The 13,028-nt window shown below is 40.2% G+C and overlaps 1 protein-coding gene across 6 annotated transcripts in view; it reads right to left on the bottom strand.

Moving 5' to 3' along the window:
- Positions 1 to 13,028, bottom strand: part of Pdfr (Pigment-dispersing factor receptor) — a 61,903-nt gene that overhangs the window by 12,802 nt on the left and 36,073 nt on the right. For 5 of the 6 annotated variants that reach the window (XM_070207348.1, XM_032432870.2, XM_032432881.2 and 2 more), the window contains 2 exons: positions 1,785 to 2,184; positions 248 to 358 (listed from right to left, as the gene is read on the bottom strand). In XM_070207348.1, coding sequence (XP_070063449.1) covers positions 248 to 358; positions 1,785 to 2,073 — 400 coding nt within the window. In that variant the 5' untranslated portion in view covers positions 2,074 to 2,184. Of the gene's footprint in view, positions 1 to 247; positions 359 to 1,142; positions 1,311 to 1,784; positions 2,185 to 13,028 lie in introns of those variants that run through there. The other variant, XM_032432895.2, reaches the window with a different exon arrangement.

The raw sequence follows: 13,028 nt of genomic DNA, 5'->3' as shown, positions 1-13,028 counted from the left end.
CAACTAAGATACCTATATCGTATAGCTGTAAGCTCTCTACACAGACCTGGAATGTCTTATTAGATCGGAGTACTATATCATATGGCTGCTACAGATACAATCTTAGGAATATGTTAACTTTGTATCAGATCTTTTCGGAGACCTAGGCAGTCGCTTCTTGCTTTCTTTAATAATTGTTCATAATTGTTAGGGCAACTGGAATTCGTGGTGATTCGTTTGTTGGCCATTTTTAGTTTTTTCTACTTACTGCGCGTATCGACACCATGATAGCCGGCGGGGCAATGCATATGGGCGGTGGCGCCGGCCGGAGTTGGTGGCCAGCACAGGAGCGAGTCCCAAGTCCAGTTGCAATAGATGACTAAGCGAGAGACAGAGAAGGCAATAGTCAGTAAGTGCGTGTGAGTGAGAGAGACAGATGCAACTAGTTGATGGATGTGTGCTAGCCGTTGACGGTCGCTAATTAAACAATAAATCGAGCACAAGGATACGTGGCGATGCGGCATGTGGCATGTGGCATGCGGCATGTGTGGCAAATGAGGCGAATGCAGCTGTTGCATAAAACATGTTAACCCAGTTACCTTTTGCGAAAAATATGCGCCCCAGCCCGCCCGTAACACTTGAATAAAAGCACAGCTAACTCGCTCTCTCTCTCTCTTTCTCTGTCTCTCTCTCTCTCTTTATATTATGCTTAAGCAGATATTTTGCGGGCCCAAAAGAAATAAATAAATATATATATATATACATATATACATATATAGATATAAAAGCTAATGCGGCTTGGTTCTGACCGCACAGCCAGCAGCTGGCAGGAGCAAGTGGGCTGGGCATGCTGATGGCGGCGTCTTGGCGCCGTTCTCCTTAATGCCATGCGGTGGACACGTTGCCGTAGAGAAGAGTTGCGGCTCCTCAAAGAAATCGCCGCGTTTAGCTGGCGTCTGACAATTGGCCAACTTCGCCTGGAACGTCTGATGATTCTCGTCCGGCCTGCCGGCGCGTTGCACCTTTGTCTGGACTGCCATCATGTAGCGTCCCTTTGATGTGCTGTTGACAACAATGTTCATGACGATCTTCAGCATCTCTGTCTCTCTCCCTCACTCTATACATATATATATATATATATATGTATGTATTTACATATGTACACAATTATAATATACAAGTCTTCAATTCTCAGCGATAGGAAATGCAGTCAAGTTGAATTTTTAGTAATTTGGAATCTTAAGAGAGTGTTGCCGAAATACGTACTCAAGAATTGAGAATCGAGAATTGAAAACTAAAAATTGTTTTTGGCGCCACAAAAATTCAACTGGCATTTCATTTTGACTGTTCTCTCGAGGCTTGCTATTGAGTTCAGATTCGATAGACCTATCGATATGTTGTCGATTTTATCGAATCTTTTTTATGCATGTTTACATCTAAAATATTTGTATTCTACTCCTCTGACTTCTATTTATTTTTGTGGACCTATCGATAGTTTATCGATTGGCAATTTGAGTTCGGAAATGTTCATGTTTATGCGCTATTTTACACTTTCTATGCACATCATTAAAGTTGGTTTTTTTTTTAAATATAACATTTTAAATATTCTTTCCATAATGTTTTCCATTCACGTTCGTTGACTTATCGATAGCTTATCGATTAGTATTTAGAGCTAAGTTTATTACAAAATCCATCTATGCATAGATGGATCTATGTATATTTATATATATACCTGCGATGCAACATGCAGACGCATTGGAAGTGGAACTGGAACTGGGATTGGAATTGGGAACACGTTGACTCACCTGTCGTCGGTTGGGTGTAGTTGGCAAACAGAGCCGAGCAGTTGTCATAGCTGTTGGCCGATGCCGTGTTAATTGATGAGTTCCAGAACGTTGGGATGCTGGTGCTGGATAGAGGCTCCGTTCCGGCCATGGTCACATCCATGCCGGCAGCTGTCACAGCCATTGGCTCAAAGCTTGTCAGCGCTGCTTGTGTCGTCGATGTGGTGCCATATGTTGTCGATGTCGATGTCATTGTGGTGCTGTGGTGCGTGCTGACTGTCCGGTTGCTTGAAGGTGCCGCTGTCGGCATGAGCCTGGCGTCTGATGGCCGTCTTAAGAGCGCGTCTTGATGCTGGTTGTGATGGTGGGTTGTATGCTGCCAGTCTCGTAAATGCCAGGCAGCTGCATCATTTATCCTCAGCTGTGAACGAGAAGGAACATCGTGTGATAAGTTACATTTCTTAAGTGGTATTACTAAAAATATTCATTAATCATTCCATTTATCTTAGCGCACGGTAATCAGGGCAATTAAAAATGCGTACTAATTGAGCAAAGTCTTTAGCTTTGGCTTTCATCACGTTTCAAGATTTTCTGTGCTTATTTCTTTCTTTAATGTACATAATTTGTCCCAATCTATATTAAAGCTTTCAAACGCTTTCACGGAATTGTGCTTAAGAAGCTTTTATTTGAACTTAAAGCTTTCATGTGCTTTCCACACTTTTAGGCCTAAAAGCGTTTTCTCTTGCCTAACATAATTTGTCTTAATCTATGTTAAAGCTTTCAAACGCTTTCACAAATTTGTGTTAAGGCAGCTTTTATTTGAACTAAAGCTTTAATATAATTTTAAAGCAAATTATCTCAGATGTAGCCGACCCCTAAATGCACAATAATACTTAACATTATTTTAACTAAAGCTTTAATGTGCTTTCCAAGCAATTTATCTCAAACGACCTTATCTCATTATCTCACTCAAATGCCCAATTCTTTAGTCTTAAGGTTTCATATGTTTTAAATGCTGCTTTTACCTCTTTTCTATTTTCACAAAATGTTGCCGTGCAAACAGTTTTCAATCAGTTCATAGCATTTATTATTACTGTTTATCGCTTTTCATTTAACTTTTTCTCTTACATAACACAAGTTGATAGTGCTGTAAAGTTAAAGTTTCGAATTAGCAGCTAATTTGATTATTTAAGGCAAAGTTGTAAATGTGAGCCAGAGCAGTGTAAATAGTTGAAATTGTTCAAATACTATTAAAACATAGAAATGCAAAATGTTTGTCGTTGGTAGCCGAATTGGTAATACCCTAGCAAATGTATTATATAGGTTAGCTTAAGCTACACTATAATACTCTTTTATTTTTATTCATAGCCTGATAAGAAATAAGTTAGATGCATGCACAAAAAATCAAAAATTATATTCAATAAAAAATGAGAATATTAATTTTGAGCCTTTTTTCATTCCTTGAGGGCCAGAGATACCCGACTTGGTAGGTATCTTCTTGTGTAATAAACTCAAAGCCAGAATATTTCAATCTTTTGATGTCCTCACACATTGCGAATTTAATGAAAAGGGTAGAGCCCAGCGCTTTGGTATTTGCACACATTTGGTTGCCACGTTTAATCCCTGATAAATAGACAAGGATCGGACTGTAAGCACCGAAGTCGGTTAAGATTTAATTTTTCACAGTTTGGCTCTACTCTAGATATAGAATAAATAGCTAGAATTCTTTTAGAGCTAGCTCATTTAGGGCTTAAGGGTATCTGCTAGTCGTTCACTCCCGACTGGCGCACTCTTACTGAGCTTGATTTGGCACGTTGTGTTCTATTGTCAGAGGCTCTTTGTTGCAGGGGCTTAGTTTTAATTAAAATCAGGGCAAAGCAAGCAACGCATTCAGCTAAATGCAATAAGTCAAAACCGCCTACTGAGTATATGATAAATAAAAGTATATATATATATATATAGAGAGAGAGAGAGAGAGTGAGAGTATCTCCTTTAGTATGTGGCATTACATGTATTTTGTTTGCACTGCGCTGGCAGTCTCAACAGTTTAGTATTGTTTATTGTTGATTGTTTATTAATAAATAACTTTGGAATGCATTCGTTGGCGTATTTTTGTAATTCTTTCCATATTTATATACATGTGTATATATAAATATATATAGGGGCAACGCACAAAGTCACTTGTGTTATTATCAACATCAGCGTCGATTTATATCATGATTTATTTGTTGTTCTTTTTGTTTTCTTTTTTGTTGTTGTTGTGGTTGTTGTTAGCCCCGCGACAAGGTCGTGCCATTTGCTGTACGTTGGCTTTGATTGGGCTTGGCAAACATCCAAGTTTCTCTCAGCTAAAGTCTGTGTCAACAATCCTGAGTTCAACTAGATATTTATTGTTTTATAGCTGTGTCAACTGAGCTAAGCAATCTATTAAATAACTATTTTCAGCTCAATCAATCATCAATCGCCTCATAATCAGCTGGTTAGAAATTGAGTAGAGAGCATCAACTCATTAAAATGACATTCGGCATGTGAGTTATTTAACCGATTGCTGTGAAAATTTTGAAATCAACAAAATTGCAAAGCTGTGTTTTTGCGAAATTGCGGCTGTTTAATTAATCAACTGACTGACTGATTGATTGATTGATTGATGTTGAATGGATAGTCCACATGGAAATTCGACCTTCAATTGGGTAAAAAGGCTGCCAAAAGCTTTTATAAAATGACTTGTATTTTGTTGTGCGTTGGACCAGCAAGCTAAAAGTCGCTGGCTCAAATTCAGTAACAGTTTTCAATTTTAAGCCAATTTGTTAGCAGCAGCTTGTCGGCTCAGATCCAGCAGCTTGCCGGTTCAATTCCTGCAGCTTGCCGGTTCAAATCCTGCATCTAATCGAATATAAAGTGCGATATACATATATGAAGAACAATGAATGTAGGCAATAAGACCTGGGGAAACGAGCTTCTGTAGATCTGCCTGGACACAAACGATTCCGTTAACACTTGCATTATCAATATTATGCATTTCTTGCCGACGAAGCCGGGTAATTTCCTTTAGTTTTCACTTAGTGAATCGTAGGATAGTATATAAAATTCGCGCTGTCAGGTGATTCAAAGGGGCGCAACAGCTGCAATTGGCATTGGCGTAGGCAATGTCTTCTGTTTACCCCGCCCCTCAAACCTGGTCAGGTGCACAAGGCACACGCTGACAGAGCGTCTCGCATAACACACTCTGCTGTGCTGGGCAGGAGCTACTTTTAACGCTTACTTGGCCTAGAAGTGCGTGGGGCAACTAATTGTTGAGCAGATGGTGCGGCTGTGCCAAGTGGCATCTAATAGACAATGGCATTTCACTGGCGAGAGAGAGAGAGAGAGACAACGAGAGAGAGAGAGAGATAGGGAATTTTGTGTGCTCCGGGTCTACGTTACGGCAAACTGGCTTGCATAAATGCCCAAATGCCGAGCAGATTTTTTTATGCTATTTATTTCATTTAATTTTTTTTGGCAAAAGTTACATACGCTGCGACAACTTGTGAAATTGAAATTCTTATGAAATTATGTACAAATATGCACGTGTGTGTGTGCGTGTGTGTATGTGCTCGAAGGCATTTGGGCAAGCAGAAGAATATAACAAAAAGGCACAATAACACCCCCTCAAGGAAAATCCTGCTTAGCTTCATATAGATGTGTGTGCGGGTGTGTTTGTGTGTGTGTGTAGCATATCAGAGATATGTGCAGGACCATAAAGTAAAAGCTTAGTTTAAGTTTGAGCTTAGCGCGTTGCGTTAGATAAAATGAAGCTTTGCCAAGTTGAAAACTAAAATCCCGTAAGCTTTTAAGCTCGACTCTAGCTCGGTGAACCAGTTTTGTGGCTGTGACACACGTTGGGCGCCATTTCAATGAAAGCAAACATCTAGGCTACAGGGTATCTTGTGGTCTTTTATCTTATGATTGTCGCCGTGTTGTTACAAGCGTGCCGTTCAGCTGCCTTGCGCAAGCATGCTTGTGCATATTTACCTGGCCAGACGATATGTAGATAAGCTTTACGTTTATTTCTCAACAAATTGACACCAGGGCCCAAATAATGTGTGCGTGTGTGTTTTTTTTTGCTCTTGGTAAACGAATGATTTATTGACTGATTGATTGATTAACTGACAAACTGACTGACGGACTAACTTGATGATCAGCTAGGTTACATCCAATGTTTGGTGTCCAATAGGAAAATTGTTGACATATGTTCTCTATGACTTACTGACCGAATGATTGATTGACTGACAGATTGATAGACTGGAATTCCAACGGAGACTGTGAAAAATTGATGGTAGGCGGTTGCATGGAAGCTTTTCTGTGATAAGTTTGGCTTGGAACTCTTCGTTAAAGGGGGAGCTATGAAAAGAATTTTTAAAGCTGAAGACAGAAAGGACATTAGCAAGGACAGAGTCGAACTCCACTTTTTGCTGCCAAGGCTATCGAGGGTTCATCCAAGCTTGTCGGAGGTTTTCTGCTACCCTGTGGAAATACGATGCCTTTATGGATTCGGTGTAGTTCCATGCAGCACAACGAGATCTATCGCCAATTAATAGGAATTCTGAACCGCAGCAGAGTTTGCGGCAATCCTTTGTGTAGATATTGATATGGTGATTACTCGTCGAACTATTTTCGGTTTTAATTAATGGTTCGCAGCTTAGTTTGAATTATGAAAGAAATTTAAAACTGTGTAGCCCAATGCAAGGCTCATTGATAATGCAGTTAGCAATTTGCAAGGCTAAACGCGGATATTAAACCAACGAGGGGGGTGTTAACGGGAAAGAGGCGTGGCCGATGCTATTGAACATAATTATGGAACAGTTTTTTTTTTCATTTTTTTTTTCTTTTTTCCTTATTGCATTTTGAGCAAAGTCTGTTGAAATCCACTCAGCAGCTCGTTTGCTCATTAACAAGGGCATTTGGGAGGGCGACTGGGTTTGGGTTTTGGATTTATGACTGAACCAGCATTTTTCTTTTCTGGTGAGCGTGGGCCCCATGGAGGAAGGGGGGAAATGGGTTGCAGCTGTGGGGTGCGTCGCGACCTTAAAAACTTTCGCACGATTTGACAATGGGAACGTGGCTGCGATGAGATTCGCAACTGCTTTGAATTGCGCCGAGATGAGCGCCAGAGGGCAAACAATGTAGAGTAGGGCAAGTTGATGTTGCTATCGCCCAAACTAGTTGGCTTGGCTATAAATTGTTGAACAGCCAGCGCTCGCTACCAACATGACAAAGAATATATAAAAACTTTTGTAAATATTTACCTAAACCAAGCGAAAGTTCGTTGGTTCACGGCTAGTCGAGTGCATCTCAATTTCTATTCTTTGATTGGACCCTAACGATATATGCATAACGATATCTGACCGCAAGTACGTGAAGTGACAAAACAAGTTAGGAATTACAAGAGCCGTTTTTTTTTGCTTGCAAACTAACTTAAAGTGTGTGCTGCGGCTCGCGCCCCACGTTAGGCGCCAAACCACTTTACCAGAACTAAAAGATTTATGGCATTATTATTTGATAGTCGAACACTTGGCTTGCACTCGCCTCACGGATTATTGAATCTCGAATCAATCAAAAAGTTTTTAATAATAATGCTGCTTGAGCTTAAAGCTAAAATCTCTCGGTTTTCCACAATGCTAAGCGGAGATTAAATCCATTTCTTAGAATCAGGTTTCAACTTAAGAAGTATGCAAGCCATTATTCCTAATTGCAACAACATGCAATTTGTTGGGCGCTTTTCCGCTTAGGCTATAGCCTAAAGAATTTTGAGTAATCGATAATTAATTCGCATAAAAACGAAAGCTGTCAAGGTTTTTTTTTCGGATCGAATGATGCAATAATTTATGACTAAATACTTTAAGTGAGAAGGCATCTAAATAGCTATGGAAGTGTGTGTGCGGACTGACAGACTGAAGCTCGATTTTCAGCACTAGGAAAAAAGCAAAAGAATAAAAGAAGAATAAATTGAATAAGAATGCAAAGAAATGGAATGAATGGGTTTTGTATAAAATAATTAAATTATCCTTTTTTCGCCTTCTCGAAAGTCTACCCTTGCAAAACTAGTTCACTTGAAACTTATTTCAGTGCTGCACAGTGCAAATAGAGTGCATGAATTCAATTCAAGATTGACGCACACTGAAAACAAAAGGTTTCAACCTGAGTTTATTTACGAATTGCTTGATATACATATTTTTAATTGACTCAGTTAACTCAAACTAACACAAAGGACTTGGCCAGTGTGGCATAACAGGATAATGTTTGATACATAATAAATGTGGCTGAATTATATGGAGTGCATGAATTCTACACAACATTGACGCACACTGAAAACATAAAGTTAAATCTGAGTTACTTGATTTTCATACTTTTGTTCGTCGCAATTTACCCACAACTAAGCCAAACAGATTTGCCAGTGTTGCATAACGAACTGAATGCTTAAATTGCAACCAAGTGGCAATATTGAGGACAAAACCAAACCGCAAACTGCAACGCCTGCCCAGCCAGATGCTGCAGCCAGTGTTATATACGAATTGAAGGGTTGGGCCTGGACTTCAGCTTGGGGCCGATGCTGGCCGGATTTAAAGACAGACAGAGACAGCATACAAAAAAGGGAGAAGTGTGGGAGAGCAAAAAGCAAATGGCCTAAGGGCGTGCAGTGCAGCGTTTTCTATAGTTGACCAAATCTCAGCTCAGTTTTGTCCCCAACAGCCGCTAAGCTTACATTGTGTATGTTTTTGTGTGCTGCCGGGCGGCATGGGCATGGCTGGCATTAAGGAACCGCATTAAAATTAAATAAAAACCAATTCAAGGCAGCAGTTACATCACCTACTACAACTCATGTTCTTGAGGCAGTTCGCGTAGTGTTGAGTGGGTTGTTTTGGTCTGGTTGGATTTCGGTTTTCGGGTTTGGGTATTTTCTTGCACCGCAGGACATTTGCCGCTTGGCTGGGCGTCTGCTGTTGCTGTTGCTGTTGCTGTGGCTCTTTTTCTTAGACAAGTTGGCATTGAATTTTTGCTCGATTCGTAGTTATTCAGCTAAACTCAAGTTCGGTTCATGTTTTGGTCTGTTGCATTGCATTAAAGCCCGTAAGCAGACAAAAGCCACAAAGAATACAAATACAACTAGCAAGAAATCTCTATCTGTGCAGCTTAGCTATCCTGTCAGATTTACTCGGAAGAGTGGTCAATGCAACTCGTTTTGTTTTCTACTTTCATTCTTTCTTTCATAGCAGCCACATGATATAGTTGGACGATGTTGAGTAGCTTTTGGCCGAGTTTGGCTCATGAATTGTGCAAGACAATCAAGAAAACTTTCACCTTGAGCAAATATTCTGAAATATTCCATTAAAAAAAAAAACCATTTTCCATGTAATCTTTCCATAGATCCATATAATATAGTACTCATTTTTTTAATAGAAAAACATTTTTGAAGAAGAGAAAACTTTTTCAGACAAAAATATATATATTTTTATCGATTCGTTTCATATGATATACTGATCCCAAGTTGATAAGTCCTTATATTTAAGTTTGATCAAGTTTAACTTCTAGCGAAAAAAGTTGCTGAAGCAAGTACTCCATTTTCTTATTGACGAACTCCCAGGTCAGCTATGGGATAGTCAAAATTCAAGACGGATCCAATCAAAGTATCTTCAAGAGAATTCTACTAATCGAGCGACTTTTCACATAGAAAGAAGCAAACTACTCGACTCGTTGAAGCTGATCACGAATATGTTTATATAAGTTCGTAAGGGACTACAAAGTAGAGTCTGCCCAGGGTATACAAAGGGGAAAAGTCCGGAAAAATGTGTAAGTTGTTTCGCAGTCAATTGGCTCAGCGTGCTCCGCTGGCGACAACAATAATAACCACAACAAAAAAAGAAAGACGACAATACAACGAACGAAAACAATAAAAATAATAGCAATAATCATAACAATAAGTGCTGCAGACAATGAACAACAGAGGGCGCTCCACGTGCCGCGCCCTCTCTGAGGCATGCGATGCCGCCCTTCACATCCCAAAATACCATTTTGACAGCTCATCAGGTTTTCTTTATTGTTGTCCTTGCCGCCCTCTCTCTCTCTCCCTCTCTCTCTCGCTCTCTCTCTCCCTCTCTTCCTCTCTCATTCTGTCTCGCTCTCAGTCGCGGTGGGAGTGCGCATATCTGTTGCATCGCTGATAATATTGCCGTTGTTTAATTTGTCAGATTGACACTATAAATCAATAAACAGGTGAACAAAAGGCGCCAAATGATCAGCAGCTGACCGACTATCGAATGCCCTGTCTTTATCTTGTCTTATTTTTGGATTTCTTTAAGGTGCCCTATTACACATGCTTTTGCATATGAGTATACGTATAATCCGTCCCGTATTTGGGCAAAATTTATCTCTTTTTACCTTTTCACTTTACTTTTCCACCTTTTTTCCGCTCATGACAAGTTTTTTTGTTGGCCTTAAATACTTTTCACCTATTTTCCGCTTGCGAAAAATTTAAATATATTAACGTCTTTTACTTAGTTTTTTCAGCTTTTTCACTTATTTTCCGCGCGTGTTGAATTTGAATTTACTGTGTTCAAACTTAATTTTCCTATTATATTTCGCTTGTGGTAAATTTAAATTATTAAGCTTTTGCGCCTTCAACTTTTCACGCACAAATTTTCACTCAAGGATCTAGCAACAGATTTAAAAAAGTTTCTTATAAGTGTATTCCACTCATTTTTCACACTTGCGAGTGAAATTGGTCAAAACTTAGTTTTAATTGGCCAAAACTTAGTTTTAATGTGCTCCATAGGGCATATACAATTCGAATACCAGCTGCCTAATTACTACGATATATTTATCTGTAATCAATTAAGGCAGCCAGTCAAAGAAAGCCCTCAAAAACAAAGTGTTTTCTCAATTCACGCGCACAGGCGGAATATGGATGAAATTAACGGGTAAACTTCTTGTAAGATATTTAATGCTCTATTGAAACTTTATATCTGAGTTAAATATTCAAATTTACTTGAACTTTTCAATATACGAACAAAACGAAAGCGCAGCTCGAGGGCACAACAAATAAGATGCGCATAGGCCAGGCACGGGGCAGCGAAAGAGAAAAAAAAACTGAAAAGTCCAGAACAGAACGTATATAAAGAAACCAAGCCGAAGGGCTGGAAAGGGGTTCGTGCGGTCGCCCGTCTGACTGCCAATCGCAGCGGCAGCAGCCGTAGCAGTTCTTGCCAACACGTTGCATGCGGCTGCTGGCCAGGATAATGGCTTCAGACCCAGACCTTGACAACGGGGCAAAATGCCAAAATAATTTCGTAACGCTCCTTTGGATGCCAGCTGAGTGGGCGATTGGGTGAGTTGTGTATGAAAGGGGGGGGGGGGGGGGGGGGGAAGCTGCTGCCAACTGCCAGCTGCCAACTGCCTGCTCGTGATTACAATTCGCAGTCGTTTCGTATGACAGGCAACGAGTTTTGTATTTTGGTCGCTTAGACAATATAATTGGACACAATTGTCCTGTATTATGTTCGGGCATAAATTTTCTTACAAATCTAGGAGGAAGCGGTGGGGGGGGGTCGCACTAAATGCTGTGCACAAAACTGAAGCCTTTGCCAATTGCATAATGTCCATTCACACGTCTACAGCAGCTGCCCCCGTCTTGACAATGAAAACTTGAGCTGTTGGGCTCCGAACGGGATGGGGGTATCTGACAACTGTTATCAGCCTTAACAAGTGTTCGGGCAAAGAATAGGTTAAGTTGTATAAGCAAACATAGCGGAAGGGGGTGAGGGGAGGGGCGAGTTCGCATTGTGCGGTGCAAGTCGAATTGTGTAAGCAGCCCATCAAAGAGGCAACAAATCAATTCAACTCAATTCCAAGTAACAAACTGCACTGATGCTAAGCCAGCACATACAAAACACACACACGCACACACACGCACACACACACACACACACACACGCACACACACCACAAATGATGCCTTATGCGCTGCAGGTCCTTGAACAGGCAAAAAGCGACCCAGCTTGAACCAGCGACTGGCCCAGCAAGAACTGCAACAAGAACATACAATTTTTATGCAGTGCCCGACCTGAATATACCCTGTTTCTAGCAAGCATACCAGCTGACTTATATATACCCTGCATACACACAGCAGCTGTGCTTCGTCTGCCTTCGGATTGTATAGTCCGATCTAAGTACGACTTTGAGCGCCATTTTGGCCAGTACAAGGTGTGCGCATACAAAGACGCAAGGTTGTATCTATTTTTTAAATATTCTTATTCAGAGTTCAATAAGGACAGATCGATAGACATGGCTAGAATAACTAGTCTGTTGATGGCCAAGAGGTATATATCTATATACGTTATGAAGTCCTCTTCTGGCTATGCCAAACACTCGATAATAACTCATATGCCCATTTTAGCTAGGGTATAACAACGTGCAACGTGCAACGTGCAACAATTGATTTGCGCAACGACGATGGCGACAAAGGCCAACGGAAGTATTTGTAAATTGTTGCAAAAAAAAAGCTACCTGATGGCTGCTTCAATAAAAAAAAGAAGAACAACCCATAAAAACTTTCTGCGGAGCGGAACCTGACCGGAGCCGGGCAGTTATGGGCTCTGCTTTCACATATGTCAACGCTTATGCGCCATCAAGTAGCAGCAAACGTTTTCAACTTGAGCTCGCAACGATTCGATTTATTGAACTCAGTTGCTTATTGCTGATATCAACTATTTATATCATATCCAAAGCTATTCAAATTGATGAAAGTCGCGAAAAGTCACTAAAAGAATCTTATGATCATCGTTTCAGAGTGAGAAAATATTGCTTACTAAAATTTCCTAAATCCGACTCTGTGCAGGCTTCATCGAACATACGGAAATATCGTGTATAGATGTAATATTAGAAATTAAGAAATTTGTATGAGCAACTATTTAAAATGAATTTGTTAGCATTGCAAGGACTCGTTTACTATTTGTAGACGTTTGAATTCCTTAAAAACGGGCATTTCTTGCATTACCCAACACTGGCAATGTGCTAAGTGTGACCATCTGTCACAAATGTTTGTACAGCAGTCACAGCTGTGAAATGTTTTATTTTAGCTTCAGGGTAAAGATATGTCGCAAACATTTATGTACATACTTGCGTATCGTGGAAAGTATACTTCTTGACAGCTAGTTGGCAGCTCTCACTTAATAAATACACACACACACACACACACACACTCACACACACGCGAAAACACACACTTACAGC

Source organism: Drosophila virilis, chromosome X (genome assembly GCF_030788295.1).
Source record: "Drosophila virilis strain 15010-1051.87 chromosome X, Dvir_AGI_RSII-ME, whole genome shotgun sequence".
In the NCBI taxonomy this organism is placed as follows: Eukaryota; Metazoa; Arthropoda; class Insecta; order Diptera; family Drosophilidae; genus Drosophila; species Drosophila virilis.
This window is presented reverse-complemented; position numbering and strand designations above follow the sequence as displayed.